Raw genomic sequence first — 19,083 nt, forward strand, 5'->3', positions numbered from 1 at the left:
AAAAAATAAAAAAAATAAACTATGAAAATAACTAATATTATTGTTTCCTATATGCCATTCCCGGCATAAAAGAAAAAATCTTATACATATGGAAATCATGTCAGTTAATGATAGGTATGAATCTTATACATATGGAAATCATGTGGGTAGATAGTACTACATGCCGGTCAATATGTTGATGAGACGTGTTACATGCACATCACTTGTATATCTTTTGTACATTATTTTTTAAAATCAACCATTAAATTTGTAAGATCCACATGTGAATTCTTGTGGGTTTTACAAATCTAATGACTGATTTAGAAAAATAGTGTACAAAAGATAAATAAGTAATGTGCAAAAATCAGTTCTCTATGTTGATATTGATAGGCATAAAAATAGAGCATAAGGATGTGACAGGCGTGTAATGCTGCAAGTTATAAGAGCACTGTCGATTTTTCTTGAATTTAAAGATAAAAATTACTTTCTAATTTTTTTTTTATCTAAATAAACTTCATCATAGTTATTTTATCTTTTTTATATTATTAAAATATTATTTTTTTACAAAATTCTTCACAATTTTTTACAAAAACAACACAATTTCTAATGAAAAGCAAAAGGAAGAGAGAAAAGAAAGTGGTTAGATGTTAAAATGTTGTATAAAGAAGCTAATTTGATAGCACTTTAGCTGCAAGAAAGTTATTACAATTGACTTTTTGAGATTTTTCATTTTTTTCATTGTTTCTATATTTAAAAATAGACAATTATAAAAAAGCTGCTGGTGCTTAGATGGCCGGGTACATAAATGCAATGTCAGAGTCATTATTTTCGATTTACAGCTCTATTTGCATTGCACCCGGACTTTCCTCATTCTTTCTACAACGCATTACGCATGAAAAAAATACGCCATTTCAAATATGTTGCCGAAACGGTGTAAGAAACGGATTAGGCTCTTTCAAATTTTTTAAACATTTGAAATTTTTTCAAATTGTTAATTTTAGTCATGTTTTATATTTAACAGTTTACAATATACTAACTCTTCACATAAAATTGATATCATTTTTTGTTGATATATATATATAATATTTATTTCATGTGAACAGTTGGCACATTATGAACCGTTAGATATAAAGTATAACAAAAATTTAACAATTTGAAAATCTTAAATATTTAAAAAATTTGAGAGAATCATGATCCGTAAAAAATTGAAATGACAAAAGTTGAAACTCATTATCGTTTGTTTTCAACGCTGTCTCATTTATTTATAACTTACGACAAAAGTTGTTTGTTATATGTAAATGACTCTCTTCATATTTTTATTTCTCCAAAATTAAAAATAAAATAAAATATCAATGTTCTTTTAAATTATTATCAAACAATTTTTCTTCACCTTTTTTTTAAAATAAAAAGAAAAAAATCAAATGCATGGCATTACACATTTATGTCACATTAATCATGTTTTAAGGTATATGTGATTGAGAAATGTGAGATGCTTAATTACCTCATAATCTCATATCTGAATGCTGAGATGCGGCGGAGAACGGCGAGTACAACAAACTTACAGAATAATTGATGCATTAATTTAGCGTTAGACCGCATTTTCTTGTACATTTAATTCATTTTTGCAAGTAACACAAAAATTGGTTTTGGTTAATTAGTTAAAATTTGGTAAGATCGTTTTTTTCTGGCTCTGGTCGATGCATTTTCTTTACTTATGTTTGTCGCACTTTAAAATATATTTTGCTGTAATTGTATGTCACGTGTTACGCCATTGTTGGAGATTTTCCTGTGCAAATATTTCCTATACTCTACAACTCGATATTATCGTGTGTGTCATATCATGTGTATTGTTTCATGCCAAGAATCACGAAGACGATTAGTCGCGTACGTGCAGGGGCAGAGTTACTACAAAGCTCGGGGCTGCCCCCAAGCTTTAAGGGTTTTTTTTTGAAAATAAATTAAATTTATCCTTTTTTTTTTTTTAGTTTTGTCTCCTCAATTTTTTTTTCTTTTAATTTTTTCTTTTTCAATGTGATGTTATGCAACTATTTTCAATGTGATTGGGGATCGGATTCACATGTCCAACAATTAATTAATAAAAGATCTTCAAACAACCAGTGATCTCTTGGTCTCGAAATGAGCTCTACCTAATTTAGTCTCTCCTAAAAGGAGTTTTGAGTTGGTGGTTAACCTTTGAACCAACCCTAACAATAATTACAAATAAATAATATATCCCTAAAAATGGGCGGAGCATACACGTAGGTATGCATCCAAGCTAGCTTGTGTACGTGGCATTAAAGCTCAATATATGGTAAATCAACGACGCCGAGAATTCTGTCTGGCTTGCGTTCCACCAACCTAATTAAACTGGTCAAGTAGCCCATTCAGCCCGACAGCCACTCATGCTCTAGCTATTACATGAGTTTATTCGTTAGATTATAAGTGCACGTGCAAGGCACGAGCAAGGTGGATTAATTGCATTTTTTAAGAAGTTGGACAAAAGTTTAGTTGGATAATTTATTTCTTAATTCAGTCTATTTTTAACGGAATATATGATTCTCAAATATATTTTTTAAAATATAAGTAAGAATTACATGCATGCATTTTACGGTTATATTAATTCAATAAACTAAATTGAGATAAACTGTTCTAACCCAATTTAAAAGAAAATTTTATTTTTTTTTAAGTTTAAGAAAGTTGAGCTACGTACTGAAACGATTTTCTTTTCTCTTTTTAATCGGGTCAGTTTTTTTCTTTTTTTTTTAAAAAAAAATGTTTATTGGCGGTTGATTCGGGCGATCGATGAGCTGTATCAAAGTTAGTTTTGGTTGCACAAAGCATTACCAATCCTGGATTAGAAATGAAAAAGGACAGTATTTGAGTGAGAGATTTTTTTTATTTTATATTTTTCTATCGAATATGGGAGAGGGGGAAAAGGGGAGAGTGAGAGGTCCATTTGGATGTCATGTGATGTGAGTAATGTTGAATTTAATGGATGAGTAATATTAAAGGAAATCAAATATATATATATATAGGCGCCCACCTGGAAAGTGGAAAGTGCAAACCCATCGAAAGGGCAAAGCATAATTAAGCTAGCTAGCGATGCATCATGAATGTGCAAAGTAAAGCACCTTCAATTGTTGTTGAAGTTTAATGATTGCGAAGTTTCCATGGTAATAATTCAAGCGCCATAAATGCATATCGGTCGTACCATTTATCGCGGGTGGGCTTACTTGGTCCCTCATTTACTCCTGCAGTTAGGTCGCGTCTGTACTCTGTAGTAGTAGGGATTCTCTTCATTTGAAGCGAAATGAAGAGAACAATTTATGATCTATATTTTTTCTTATTACAAAGGGGAGAGGTACCACCTCTCCCAATTTTGCAACTGGGCTTTGCCTAGTGGGTACAAAAAAAACTCATCAACCGTATACACTCCTCATTCAGAATATGATCATCAAGCAATGCTTTGTCAGGTTGAAGAATCGATTGCATATTTTGAACAAAATGCCTAGCTCGGTACTTACTGCAACGTCAACTTGGTATTGTAGTAGCATGCTGCACACAATCCGAATAATGCATTCTTCAGGCTCTCTTTAACAGAGGAACCAAAGATGAGTGAGCTGCCAATGACTGGTAACAATGATGAGGCAAGCCCGTCATATGCAAGAGAATATATACGACATGTCCAATGAAAGAACGGATAAGAACTATATGAGACGCTTTTACAAGTATCCCATTGGCAAGTTATGAATCTCTTCCAATTTCAAGTCTCACATGCATTTTACTATTTTTTTTTTTTTTTTTTATGTTATTTATTATTGCTGTATTTGCTGTATTTGACAAAGTCACAAGCATCCAGTTTCGTTAGAGGGTATTAATAATATTTTGGGCATGCTTTTGTGGTGTACTAATTAATTGTGGGTTTTACCTATAGAATGTTGACAGTGGTGATAGAATGTATCCCGAATATTTTGTTACGTATACATGTTATTGTAGAATCATTCAGGAAGTTTCCATTGGAAATATGAGTTGCCCCAAAATATGTCAACATCGGTACATGAGGTCAACCCTGTGCATTTACATGCTCAGACTATTTTGTAGGATGGCTACGTAAACTATTTTGTTTTCAATAGCGTTCATGAACTGTAATTTTGGATGCATGCAGCTGCTGGCGGCCGGCTGCCAATCTATTTTCAGATGTTATTTTTATTGTTTTTTTAAATAAATATTTGTGTAACTGCCTTTTTCGGTCCAACTATTTTGGTGAAAAAAAAAAAAAAAATCAATATGTCACCACCGAATGGACGGTGGCCATCCAAATTAAACAAGGCTAGCTACTAACATGATTTTTGGTATAAGCTAAATAAGCCAAGTCCTACAAATATTAGAAAAGAAAAGAAAAAAAAATGTAATAAAAGAGTCCCACGAACTAGGTTCTAGCACGGGTAGTCGGGATTCAGGGAAGTTCAAACGTTGGTTTATTTATTTTTGTGAGACAAATTAAGCGAATAAAGTAATGCCAAACTAAATACAAAAATTAATATAAATATACAAGAAAAATATTCAACAAATACCAAGTGGTTGAGGGCGGTACACTGAATTTGTTGGTTCTTTATTTCTTTTAGTATTTTTTTTTTTCTTTTTTATAAGGTACACCGAATTTGAGGGCAGTACATTATTAGTATTTCCTTTTTTATAAGGTACCTGATCACCACACAAAACTCAAAAATAATATAATAATTATTAGGGGTGTGCAAAATCCGAAATTCCTGCCCCGCCCCGCAGCATCTGCCCTGTAGAGGAGCGGGTTTTCAAGTTTTTTTGCGGGTTAGGGTCTTAATTTGAGAAATTTATGCAGGGCGGGTTGCAGGTTTAGCCTTTTAAAAAATGCGGGTCCCCGCCCCGCCCCGCCTCGCACCGTACAAAGAAGAAAAAAAGAAATAAAAATCATGTTTTTTAAAATTTTATCTATAATTAATAGGGTTTTTAGTTTAGTTTACAAGGCTAATTCCATGGAAAATGTTCTTGTATGGAAATAGGAACAATTAAAAGATATGTGTCAACATGTTGAAGGACTAAATTTAAGGAGCTTTGAAATTATAATTTTTTTCTTTAATGAAACAAAGTTGATTTCCTAAAAATTTGACTTTGCATTCATAAGATTCTGTGAAAAATTAATATGAATTTATTTTTATTAAAAAAAATCATTATTTTTTCGAATTTTTAGTTTTTACAAAATAAAAATCAAAATTACATAAATGCCACTCAAAATACTCGCCCCGCCCCGCGCGAACCCGCACTGCAGTGATTCGTCCCGCACTGTTTGTCTTTATCAAGTGCGGTTTGCGGGTTGAAAATTTTCAACCCGCAAAAGTGCGGGACGGGGTAAAAAAGGTAAAAACCCGCACCGCCCACCATGCACGCCCCTAATAATTATAATAAACCACTGTAACGAATGCAATTACTGAAAAAAAAAATATATATTGTTCAAAGGTCGATGGCATTTCATTGATTTCCGTATTTTGCTACACACATGCTCTTTGATTTACGTGCTACATACATTCAACAAAATTAAAAAAAAAATACTTCAATCATTGTTTCGCATTAATTTCCATAATCCCTATCATTTTCCATCATATTTTCTCGGGAAACAAATTCTCATACAAATATTTCAAATTTTTGCCAATGGTAGCTTGTGATCAAATCTTGTTGGCAATGAATAAAGCGTTTCACGAGAATATAATTTCAAATGCTCTTGTTATATCTTCAAATATCAACCGGATAGTCAAGCATCGTCATTTTGCTTGGACCAATAGGCTTGTGCCAAAGATTGCAGTATGGGAAAGACCATCTCCACTTTACTATAAAATTAATTATGATGCAACAATTCATCAGGATTTTTCTGCTCAAGTTGCTGTTTGTAAGGATTCTCGAGGAACCATTATTGGTTGTTTTACTATTATCAGCCATTCATGTTCTTCAGTTTTTTGGCGAAGCTACAGCAGCTTCTTTAGCTTGTCGTTTGGCTTTATCTTTGAAGCTTCAGCATTTCATCTTTGAAAATGTGACTCTCTTGTTGTCATGCTATATCTCTTTAGAATTCTAATCTCACACAAGACCGGAGAATTTCCTCTGTTATATCCCATATTTTCTCTGATACGCTAGCAACAACTAGCTAGTCAGCTAGTCGCGTTAATCGAAATACAAACTTCTGTGCTCATATGTAGCAAACTGAGCCGCAACTAGGTTCACATCTAGCTGCATTCTCAATTATTCCTATTGCTTTGGATCCTTTCTTACCTGTTTTGGAAATGAATCACTTTCTTCCTTTTTAGTGCCTTGCTTGTGTGGTTTTTTGTTGTATTTTTTTTTTTTTTTTTTAAAAAAAAAAAAAAAAAAAACTATGACCTAAACATGAATTTTGAATTTTATACATTTTATTTTGCATTTCCAAACATATTTTTAAGATATTATTATAAATTTTCTAAACAATCTTAACATATTTTTCAAGCTCTTTTTTCTTCGGTCTTCATACTTTTAAATATAGTAGAATATAATAAAAAAAAAAAAAAAAATTTGAACAACCAAACAAATACTAAAGAGTACTAATTTTATAGTAAAAAATATATTTATAAACGTAATTTTTATCTCATTTTAATTAGATATAGACTATATGAAAAATTTAGAGCATATGTTAGAGATGCTCCTAGAAAGAAGTAAATTCTTCGAATATAAACGACAATATATACAAAAATTAATGGGGACAAAAGAAATAGTTAAGAGGATCCAGATCCTGAGCGAGGGAGGATCAAATCAGTGATCCACCTACCCTTTTTAATCTCTTTTACGTCAAAATATTTTACAACTTGCTTGACCAAGCACATGACTTGTCCATCTCTCACCCACTACGACAATGATGCCACCACTCTACAGTCTCTACTTACTAGATGGCCGTCCACAACTGATGCGATGCCATGAGTTGTTAAAAAATTGTTCACACCGAAAAAGTTGAAAACGTATATATATATATATATATACATACACATGCATCATTGCATTGTATATCGAAGTCAGCATTCTACTTCTGTACAAGCATGGCTACCGGCTACGTGAAGCGAAAAAAGTAACTATATTTAATTCAATAAATTTCAACAAGTATTTTATATATACGTCTGTTCTGTAGACATAAAATCCTATAAATCCAAAAATACCCTTTTAGTTCCTCTCTTTTTACAATGTAACCGTCCAAAGAACTCAAGCCCCTAACCCAAGCCTGCAAATCTCCTCCGGCGGCGGAGACTCCCATTTCCCAGTCATCCTCCTCTTCATTCCATTGAAATCATCTACACACTGCTGAAGCTTCAGGTTCTTAATTCGCTTTCTCGCCCTGGCGGATTTCTCCCCAGCGATTCGGTCAAAGATTCTCTCCCACCCACTCTCCCAATCCCCGTGAGCATCACATAACCGAAGCGTCCCGTTCCCCCAATCCGTCCAGCTCCACCCTCGGTCCAGGTACGACATCACGCTCGCCACGCAAGAACCTTCACACGCCGGCGTACAAGGCCTGCACTTGGCACCGCTCAGTGGGCCCGGGCTCGAAAGCGCAGCCACCGGAACACCATAACGTGTCGGCGGGAAAGAGTACCTATTACAACATTAATTAAATTAGAACGAAAATAAATGATGATTTATTGTATATTATATAACATTAATTCTAATTATTGTTTTTTTTTTTTATTGTTATTATATTAACATTTGCTTATCCCCTGGCTTGGGATAATGATTTAACGGTACCTGCGGTCCGTGACGACGCAGAAAGGGAGGCGCTTGGTGAGGTAGGGCACTCCCCGGGTGGTGAGTTGGGCTCTGAACGAGGTCTCCGAGTTGAGATTCTGGAACCCGGCCGAGTCGAGCTGGGGTATTAGGGAGAGCCGCGAGAGAGCCACCGTGGAGGTGTTGAGGTCGCCGACGCCGAACCGGTCGTTGAGCCCGCCGTAGGTGGATCCAGGCGGAACCAGGTACTTGCCGGGTACGAAGTTTCTCGGGTGGAGCGGAGCGTTCCAGTAGCCGTCCACCCGGGTCCGTACTATCCAGTCGTACGTGAATTTCTTTCGCTTTTGGTGCGCTTTGATCATGGTCAGGCAGCCCTCAACGAGCTTGAAGTATTGCAAGAGGCCCTGTAGAAAGCCCTAAGATGTAAATACAGAAACGAAAGAGGGGCTTTTCTGGAACTTACGAAATCAAAAAATTACGCGTGGAGTATATCGACATTCCCTTCACACGAAGGTCGTGAGTGGTCCATGGAATCAATTATTTTTCAAATTAAGTGTTCTGTGAATATGTTTTGCGTTCTAGATTTTTTTGTTAACGTTTTTTTATTTTAAAAAGAGAGAATAAAAAATAAAAAAATAAAAAAAATAAAAAAAAATAAAAGGAAAAAAGGCTTAGCAAACAAAGCCCAACATATCAATGATTAGTAAGTGCGGTTAAAACAAAATTTGCACAAATTTTACGATTATGCAAATTACGAGTAATGGTAAAAATTATATTCTTACCCAACCCAATTCACTGAAATTTTTGTTTAAAACAAAGGCAGCCAAGTAAGATGAGGATAGAATGAGATTTTTTTTTTATTTTTTTTTATTTTTTTTAACATAAGGGCAGCCTAGTAAAATGAGGATTGTAGTTTTTAAAATGAAAAATGTTTATTCCTTCTTTCTTTTTGTCCTTTTTTGTTAAATCTCTTATTGAATCTAGACTATACGTGCGTTTCATAGATTTAAGATTGAATTTGAAAAAAAAAAAATGACAAATAATGAAACCAAACACATCTCCTTTAAAATTATTTAAACTTATTCAACTGTGAAAAAGTTGTAATGCGGTCATTAATTAACATTTTTCTTATAAATATTCTGTGTAAGAAATAAATTAAAATAGCAACACACTATTATAGGCTTTATAGCCGTGAAATTGGTGACCAATTTTTTTTTTCCTGAGCAATGTTGGCGACAGATTAACAAACAATTAGTAGTAATTTGTTCCGTCTTTGTCAAATCAGATACCTAAACCTAAAAAAAAAAAAAAAATGAAGAAGAGGGAGATGAAAAACCTGGATGCCGTTGGGCGAGTTCGCCGCCGTGAGGACGCGGAGCTGCGAGTCGGTGACCGGTAAGGGTTTGGGCTCGAAGATTCGAACGGAGGCGAGCCTAGGCGCGCTCTTCATCAGCGAGAATTTGAACGCGTTCTTATCGAGCGGGCTGTGCAGGAAAAGATCGGAATTCGGATACTCCTTGAGAATCTTCTCCACTATGGAGGGTCCGGAGAGCTCAAACCGGCGGGCCCCGCCGACCAGACACACCGCCATTCTCGACCGGTTCAACTCATCCTTCCTCCTTCTCCACCGAGTAACCGCCGAATCGCTCGGCTTCTTCACCACCCGACTCGGCGTCGCCGGCGGCGAGGCCGAATTGTTGAACGTGATGTTCGAATTGTTGAACGTGATGTTCTCCGGTGCCTGGAAGGTATGGCTGAGAATGAAAGATCGGAGAGGGGCAAAAGATGACAAAGGATTGCTAGTGTTGGCGGAGAGCGCTACGAACAAGAAGAGAAATAGCGGAGGGATTATCAGGAGAAGCCGCCGCCAATCAAGATCCGAAACCCTTCGCGAAAATTGCATTGCGATTTTTGAACCGTTCTTTAAAATCTCTTCCTCCTTTTCCTGCACTTCGGTTTTCCCATTAGTAAATTCAACTAGCATGTATGTGTCAAAGACAAATCAAAGTCTCAAAGAGCTTTGAATACGAGTTGGTTTCAGGAAGATGGCCCAGCCTTTTGGCGTGAAGGGATTAATAAGTTGAGGTGGGATATTGGGGTTTCATCAGGGGTGCTTTTGGGAATTAGAATGTTCAATGCTTTATCCTTTTTCAATAAAGTTGATAGGCACCCACAGATCATACATGATATCGGAGAACCGAGTTTTTAAGACTCCTGGTGCTGTTCAACTGCCCTAGCTGTCTTTGTACGTTCATGTACAGCCAGCCAGCCAGCGGGCAGCGGGCAGCGGCCCAGCGCAATGTGACGTGCATACGTGAAACTATTAACAATTATCTTTTTCTTTTTCCTTTTTTAAAAAATGCTATTAACAATTATCTTTGATCGTTAACCGTTAGTATAACTTAAGCACTAAACAAAAATCTCGTGGTGGCCGGTAGGAATTTAAGGCACATTCTTCCTCTCTTCTTTTATTCAGAGCCATTCAAATTAAACGGTTCCGTTGTAGTCAAAATTCTAGACGCACATCCTATCCGTGTTATGTTTGGATTTTTTTTTTTTAAAGAAAAAAAAAATTTTGATGTAATTTTTTAAATTATTATAAGATTTAAGATTATTTACTATCCAAGCCACTTAAATTTGGAATGATAAAAAAGATGATCATTAACATTACTCCATCCCAATCATTTCTTCTTCTTCTTCTTCTTTTTTTTTTTTTTTTTTTTTTTTTTCAATTTATGGTTTTTACATCTGAGTTAGGATTAACAATTTTTTACACGCCCAATAAACATGACACGAACCCAATATAAAATTAACATATTAGAGTTTTATATAATTAGGATGGAATCGATTTGAGTTTACCCGAATTAACATTTTTAATAAACGAGACAATTCCTAATAAAATAATTTTTTTTTAATCTAATTTTTTTATCATAATTTGGATTCATCATTCCAACAAAAAGAAATAAGTGCGGGATTTGTAAAGGATTGGATAAATAAAAAAAGAAAAAAAAAAAACAAGTAGTCGCTAAAGATTGCAGGATTGAGAAAAATAGAAACAATAAATGAAGTACGTTGGGAAATAGGGTAATATTTTCATTAATGTTAAGAATCATATTTGTATTTCAGTATTATCTTACATTGCTAATGTGACAGTGTTGATTAATTATTAATTTTATTAAATTTTTATTTTACTTTTTTACCGAGTGATGCTATAAAAATTTGGCTTAAGTGTGGTTAAAAAAATTACATAAGATTTTATGTAGTTTTTTTGTCGCTTTTTTCAAAAACTACCGAGATCTTCTGTATTTTTTTTTACCTCACCTAACCTAAATCCATGCTAGAAACTGAACTTTTTTCTTACCACTATCCCATCCTTTTCTTTCTTTCTTTCTTCTTCTTCTTTTTTTTTTTTTTTTTTTTTTTTTTGAGAAAATGAGAATTTCATTCATCAATAATCTTCATCTTGCTCCGCAAGTACAATATGCTGGATTGGGGGTAACCCTCCACCCAGACTTTATCTAAAGATTGAGAAAGAGCTAATTTTTCCATGCAATGAACTGCCTTATTCACTTCCCTTTTAACATGATGAAAACTATAATAATCTAAGCTAGAAATAATAAGCTCGGTATCCGATATTAGCTGTCCACAATTATTATCACATCATGTTGATATAACATTGTCAATTAACTCTTAATTGTTTTTAATAATGTTGTTCTTAGCACTCATGTCACATCGAATGAGATGACGTGTTTTAAATGGCTTACATTTTTATTTTTTAAATGGTTAATATGAAAAGTTACATCAACCATGTGACATGAGTGTGAATAGTATTTTTTTTTCAAAAAAAACAAAAAAACTAAATAATAAGGGCATATCAAATGATAGATTGACATTATCACGTAAGTAAGTAGTATATAATTGTAATGAGATAAAATTGTAATTTCTAACATTACTCTTATATTTTACACCTACCACTTGTCCTTAATTGGTGAATCTTTTAAGCATATTTTGTATTACAAGCCAAGAATTGGAATGAAATTTCTGATATGATATATGATTTTCCTACTTTTATGAGTAAAAAAAAAAAAAAATCAAAATACACATAAAATGGATAAATAAGGCTAGTTTTCCATAATTGAGTGGGTTAAAATATGGTACCACCAATAAAATTCAACCGACTGCGAAGTCTGCGATGAGGCTGCTTTACCTTTTTGTTTTTTGCTAATTTTTTACTAAGCCAGTTTGATAACTTAAGAAATAAGCTACTTAAAAGATCTTTATATTTTTTTCCCTCAAAATTAAGAGAAAAAATGCGAATAAATTCAATCAACAGTCTACCAACTGATGTTGATCTTTGATAGAATACAATGATTCAGTTCTATTTATAATTCAGACGGTCCCAACTTTCATAACATTACCATTTTTTTAAAAATTATTGTACTTATTATATTAGCAACGGTCCCAACGCTCATTATTATTATTATTTATTATTATTATTATCAAGAAAACATCTGACTCGTTGCCTCATGGACTTTTATGGCTACATGTCTACGTACATCTACATCCAAATTTGAACCTATGCTTTGTATTTAAGCATCAGAAATATATATCCAAGCTAAAAGATCATTTTCAAGTGTTGTCATTTTTCTGTTAATAATAAATATATTTTTTTTGAAAAAATGTAAAATTAATCACCGTCGTTTATCTAATTTACAATTAACTCATTGTGGTATAAAAATGGACTCAATAGTCCTTTTAAAGTATGTTAAAAAAATGATTTACTCTACAATCAAACTCTATTCACTGAGTTAATAAATTCTGTTAATGTGACACTAATTTAAATATGAAATGTGTTACAATTTTATTAGCTCTTTCATGTTGCCTAAATTTCACTATAAATTATAATCAAAACAAATTAATAAAAATTAATTCATTTGCTATGGATAATGGATATAAATAAGACATGAGTGGTCCAGAGTGGACGCATCATGCTTGAGCTCAAAGGGTTTGACGTCGAAATCAGCCCCATTCCAAAAGTTTAGGCCACCACCAGAGTCACCGGCCCTCTGAACAATTGGGCTCTTTCTTAGATACTGAACGCATAACAACTGGACTACTTCTCAGTCGGTTTTCGTATCTCGTGGACTAGGCCGAGTGCAAGGTTGCCGGCTTTCATGCCATCAACAGCTACTTCAGATAATAAATCAAATACTTACAACAAAAAAAATAAAAATACAATAATAATAATAATAATAAATTGAATCCCACCAAAATACAAAATAATAATAGTAATAAATCGAATCCCAACAAAATACTAGACAGACAGAAATTGATTCTGACAAATAAATTTTGATGTTATCAGAGAGAAATACTTTAACTTTTATTATAATTTTTTATAAATTGATGTGATAGTTTATTTATTATGTTAGTTACTAAAATGTGATTTAAAAACTTACAATCTAATAAGCGTGTCTCTTGCTTAGCAACTCTATCAGATAGGTCAACAAAACGTCACCCAATTAAAAGTTTTAAGAACATTAGGAGCAACTTCTTTAAATTTTTTTTTTTTCTTTAGATATAATGTAAGGAAAACTCATAAAAAATCATTTGAATCAAATTTCGTTATTATTCTATAAACTAATGAAACAATAAGAGAATCAAAAGTTGTACTCTAAATTTAAAGGTTATAATATCATTCAAGTCGCTCTCAGTGCGGGGGAGGGAGAGAGAGAGAGAGAGAGAAAGAGCAATATTTTGTAAGAATGGCTGGAAAAGAAGAAATAGAGTGTATCAATCGTCCCATATTAGACTAGGTATTACCTGTGATATTTATGACTAATTATAGAGGTCATATATTCATGTTCGTTTAGTGATGTAAGATGTGACTTTCAAAATTACCATTAGACTTATAATTGATCATTATTAGAGGGACATTGATATAATGTCTAAAATTACTTGATATTTATAGCTTTGACATGCTTATGTTAGAGCACTAGCAACAACTTTTCTTAAATTTAGGAAACTAAACCCTTTTTTTGCTCTTCTATTTAAATGCACTACACTAAAACTTATTTTATCCCTTTCCTATACCAATTTAAATATTTTTTAAATTAAGTGTTAGGAAAAAGAGAGATGAAAGAAAATTCAGTTAAATATTGTTTTAAATAAATGATAGAGAAATAAATGAGGAAAGATAAAAGAGTATTCTATTAAGAAATATAATAGTTATTACCGAAAATAAAAAATAGTGGAATGGAATGGCTATTCTTAATCTTTAGGCCTCGTTTGGTTTGTGGAATGACTATTCCATTAGGAAAATAAATAGAAGGTTGTGGAATTGAATAGTTATTTTTAATATTTAGTTTGGTAAAAACTTATATACATTAATTGGAATACAATCAAAATTACTAAAACAACCCCACATTATATATATTTTAATTTTTTTTTTAAAAAAAACTTAAATTATAAAATTAAAAAAAAAAATTGAAAACTATAGGGTGGCTGACCACCATAATGGGTGTTCAGCCACCCACAATGAGAAATGGGGGTGGCCAGAGTGACTCCGAGGGTGGCCGCGGCCATCCCCGAAGCCCATTCAGGGGTGGCTTGTGCCACCCCCAAATCGCCCCGGGGGTGGTCGCACCACCCCCAGAGCCATATGTGGATGGCCGACCACCCACTGTTGAGGGGGGTGGGGTTTCGATTTTTTCTTCTTTTTTTTAAAAAAAAAAAAAAATTGAAAGAAAATAAAAAATAATATAGTGTTTTTTTCTAGAAAAATCTAGTCTATTTCCATTGGAATAACTATTCCTTTAATTTTTTAGAGGAATAAGTATTCCTCTTCGTAAGGGAATATGTATTACAATGGGAATAACTATTCCAAATAATAGATCTCTACCAAACATAAGAATGACTATTTGTAACGACCCAAGGAAAAGCGCTAGCCACATCTGCGCTATCACTCCAAAAAGACTAGTCAATTTGAAGCTTTTTCAAAAATCCATTATAAAGCCCAGTTTTACCTAATAACTAGGCAATGCGGGACTTAATACCCACGAGTATCTTTATAAACTACTCACTCTGTGAACTATTCATCTCTTCCCAATATGGGACCGGAGTGTCACACTATTCATATGGAATATTTATTTCATTCTAGGAGTCTATTCTGCAAACCAAACGAGCCCTTAGTTTGGTATCAACTCATATACTTTAATTGAAATCCAATCAAAATTACTAAAAAAAACCCCACATCATTTATTCTTCTTCTTCTTCTTTTTTTTTTTTTTTTAATTTTACAAATAATATAAATAAGATAAAAACTTTTTTTAAAAAAAAAAACTAGTGGGTGGTTGGCCACCCACCAAAAAAGTCGAGGGTAACCAAATGCTCAATAGGTGTTCGCACCACCTCGGCACGCCTCGGGGGTCCGCCAAGAGGCGTTTTGGGCATGGTGCGACCACCTCCAGCTCCATATAATTGGTGGTCGGCCAACCACTGTAAAGCCTTTTTAAAAAAAAAAAAAAAAAAAAAAAAAAAAAAAAAAAAAAAGAAGAAGAAGAGAGAAAATATAAAATAAGGAGTTTTTTTTTTTCCCTGAAAAATGTAATTTATTCCTTAAGAAATAACTATTCTTCTCATTTTTTAGATGAATAGATATTCATTTTCATAAGGGAATAGTTAATTCTAATGGAAATAAATTAACTATTATAAGGAATAGACTCGTACTAAAAAAATAGTCATTCCATTTCAGAGGTTTATTCCATGAACCAAACGAGACCTTAACCCGTAGAGGAAGATTCGTAGAAAGTTAGGATACCGTTACTCATTGCTCTTTGTTTTTGGATCAGGATTCTTTATAATTTCAACTTTGAAATCAAGCTGTTTTTTACATTGAAATAACATGAAAAATACTGCATATTAAAGATATGACATGTTAACAATGAAAAAAAAAATAATAATAATAATAATTCCAGAAGTATAAAAGCTTTGAGTAAAAAATTGTCTTTCGATTTAGTAACACATCAACTTCTCTATTTAAATTTTATATTAAATCTAACCAATGTTTTGTATTAAAACTATTCTAAATTAAAGTGTAAGAACCAAATTAACTATTAAATTAAATTAACTATTTAATTTTATAATTTAATTTATGTATTTTCTTTGCCGGTGCTCTACACTAGACCTGCATATATGCCAAAGCTATATGGGTATAAAACCACAAAAACAAATATATATATATATAGAGAAATGATTCTTTACCACCTAAATATACAACTTTTCACCACCTTGTCTATGTGGCAAGGTGGTCCCCCACTTTATTTTATTTTTTAAAAATAAAAAAACTCTAAAGTTAGTAGGGGACCACCTTGCCACATAGACAAGGTGGTGAAAAGTTGTATATTTAGGTGGTAGTGAATCATTACTCTATATATATATATATAGAGAGAGAGAGAGATTTAAATTATTTCCCTTAATATTTTGAGATGTATTTTGATTTCTGTTGAGGATTGTAAGAATTGTAATGTATTACATTATCCTTTCGTTATGATGTACTTTTTTTGTTTTTCTTGACAATTGAGATGACGTATGAGCAGGGGGCGACTTGGGGGCTAAATTAAAAAAAAGAGTTTTGAAGGACCAAAATTAGAAAAAATAATAAAATTTAGAGTAAAATTTTAATTTTTAATTTTTTTTTTGGGGAGAACCTTGGGGCCAGGCCCCCCTAAGTCCCTTAGTGGCTCTGCCCCTGCGTATGAGTATATAAATTAACTTTTTGAATCAGCAAAGGCTTTGTTAAAAATAAAAAAAAAAATCAATAATCGATTTTTACTGTAATATTATCTCAATAGTATGTGATTCTTATATCAATCTATTAAATAATATTTTTTAAAATTTATTTGTATTTTTATGTATTCCTTTTCTCTCTTTTTTTTTTTCCCCAGTTTTGATTTTAATCTACGTGCAATTTTTGTTTTCATTCATATTTCCTTGTATGACAGTACGTAAAGTCGTACGTGGTAGTATATGGTTCTTGTACGTGGTAGTATATGGTTCTTGCTCTCTATCTAAAGTAGAAAAAAAATGAAATAGCAGGAACTCGGCCTCATTTCTCTCTTGGCATCCCGGTGAATCAAAAGATGTTCATAGCTTGCAAATTTCTGCTTTGGTGCTAATGGATTAAATCTGATTTGCAAGAAATAAACATATTCATGAGGCCATTTCTCTTGTGCCCCTCATCACTCTTAAATGTATCAAGACCACCACTCAGTATCACTTGCTAGCTTAGTAGAATGGTATTTGTTGGTACAGTTTCCGGTATGGTGTGAATCTGCACGTTCCTTTGATGTTCTTCACGCTTCTCAATAACTCTGCAAAACAACAAAACCTAGGGACCCTTCCGGGGGTCCCGCTCCGATGCCTAAGTTAGCTTCTGTGAGGAAATAATGCTTTGTGCATAAAATTGAGTCTTAGTTTATACCTGGGGTATGGGCCTATTTATAGGCATAGAAGTGGAGTCAAACCTGGATTAGGACTCCTGCTCCTTGTTGATATAGAACTGCTGTCCGAGTTCTAATTGGACTTCAATCCTTTACTAGACTTATAATTGGATATCTTCTTAGACTTCCAATCTGATATATTCTTAGACTTCTGATCTGACATCTTCTTAGACTTCTGATCTGATATCTTCTTAGACCTCTGATATGATCATTATTCTTATCTTATCATTATTCTTATCTGTTGGACCTATTTGACTTTTGAATCTCCTCTTTGGATCGGGTTGAGTTGAGTGGGATTTATCCCCAACAGTTACCCCCCAATTTCCTTATCCGAAGCTTGCTTGAATAATGGGAATTCCATGTCTAAGGAAACCCGATCTTTGTCTCATTCTGAAAACCTGCTAACCTGCAAAACCTGAGGGTTAAATCTTACCCCCCATTACTTTCTTGTTTTTCCTTAGGATTTTCTCCCTGTCTCTTGGAATGGCTAACTCCTGAAAAACCTGCAAAAATCGAGGGTTAAATCCGAACCCCCTTTCTTCTTGCTCTCGGCTAGGACTGATCCGGGACTCTCGGCTAGGACTGATCCGAGAGTTTTCTTCTTGGTCTCGGCTAGGACTGATCCGAGACTCTCGGCTAGGACTGATCCGAGAGTTTTCTTCTTGCTCTCGGCTAGGACTGATCCGAGAGGCTCCTTCTCGGCTAGGACTGGTCCGAGAAGTTTCTTCTTGCTCTTGGCTAGGACTGATCCGAGAGGCTCCTTCTCGGCTAGGACTGGTCCGAGAAGTTTCTTCTTGCTCTCGGCTTGGACTGATCCGAGAGTCTCCTTCTCGGCTAGGACTGATCCGAGAAGTTTTTTCTTGCTCTCGGCTAGGACTGATCCGAGAGGCTCCTTCTCGGCTAGGACTGATCCGAGAAGTTTTTTCTTGCTCTCGGCTAGGACTGATCCGAGAGGCTCCTTCTCGGCTAGGACTGATCCGAGAAGTTTTTTCTTGCTCTCGGCTAGGACTGATCCGAGAAGTTTCTTCTTGCTCTCGGCTAGGACTGATCCGAGAGGCTCATTCTCGGCTAGGACTGATCCGAGAAGTTTTTTCTTGCTCTCGGCTAGGACTGATCCGAGAGGCTCCTTCTCGGCTAGGACTGATCCGAGAAGTTTCTGCCTGCAAAAGAAGCGACATCAACGGGTTCCCGGTCCCTAGACCGGGAACACTCCGATGCTTAAGTCAGCTTTATTCATTTATTCTGAAAATACTTATTCCCAAAATCTGGGGAAATTTCTGTCTAGTCTGAATTGAAAATAAAAGTCTAGTTCTTTGCAAATATAAATACTAAAAAATAAAAGCAAGCCTGAAATTCCCGAGAGTCCTTTTTATGGGATCACGGGACGATACTGCTGTTGCCTCGGCTCTCTATGCCTAGGGCTTCTGCTTCCTCGGTCTTCTCTTCTTTCTATGTCATCTCGGGGATCATTCTCTTGATGCCTCTCGCCTAGTTGAGGACTGTCTCGGGGATAGTAATCCCGTGGCTGCTGATCTCGGGGCTGATAGTCCTGATGATTCTGAGGCCTGTTATTTCCTTGCTGGTTCCGTTTTTCTCCCAAGAACCGAACCAGCTTGCCATTCTTTATGAATTCTTCTATTAACAACCTTAGGGTTACGCACCCCTCGGTATAATGACCTGCTTGTTTATGGAAATCACAATATTTCCCTGCATTCCTATAAGGAGGATTACCTGGTATCTTTTGCGGTTCCCGAAACGCCGGATCTCTCTTGATCTCCATGAGGACTTCTGATATCTCGGCATTGAGAGGTGTAAAGTTGTAATCTTTGAACTT

The 19,083-nt window shown here is 34.4% G+C and overlaps 1 protein-coding gene across 1 annotated transcript; it reads right to left on the reverse strand.

Annotated features, from left to right (window-relative positions):
- Positions 1-7,089: 7,089 nt before the first annotated feature.
- Positions 7,090-9,938, reverse strand: LOC133871105 (uncharacterized). Its single transcript, XM_062308469.1, has 3 exons — positions 9,089-9,938; positions 7,774-8,156; positions 7,090-7,624 (listed from the first exon to the last, which is right to left on the reverse strand). The coding sequence occupies exons 1-3, from the start codon at positions 9,734-9,736 to the stop codon at positions 7,234-7,236; spliced, it is 1,422 nt and encodes a 473-aa protein (XP_062164453.1). The 5' UTR covers positions 9,737-9,938; the 3' UTR covers positions 7,090-7,233.
- Between the last annotated feature and the right edge of the window lie 9,145 nt (positions 9,939-19,083).

This window comes from Alnus glutinosa, chromosome 6 (assembly GCF_958979055.1).
Source record: "Alnus glutinosa chromosome 6, dhAlnGlut1.1, whole genome shotgun sequence".
In the NCBI taxonomy this organism is placed as follows: domain Eukaryota; kingdom Viridiplantae; phylum Streptophyta; class Magnoliopsida; order Fagales; family Betulaceae; genus Alnus; species Alnus glutinosa.

Excerpts from the sequence above, each read along its gene's own strand:
- LOC133871105 (XM_062308469.1), bottom strand. The coding sequence starts at position 9,736 with ATGCTAGTTGAATTTACTAATGGGAAAACCGAAGTGCAGGAAAAGGAG. Across the intron at positions 8,157-9,088 it reads ACTCGCCCAACGGCATCCAG|GGCCTCTTGCAATACTTCAA; the intron begins GTTTTTCATCTC and ends GGCTTTCTACAG. Across the intron at positions 7,625-7,773 it reads TGCGTCGTCACGGACCGCAG|GTACTCTTTCCCGCCGACAC; the intron begins GTACCGTTAAAT and ends ATGTTGTAATAG.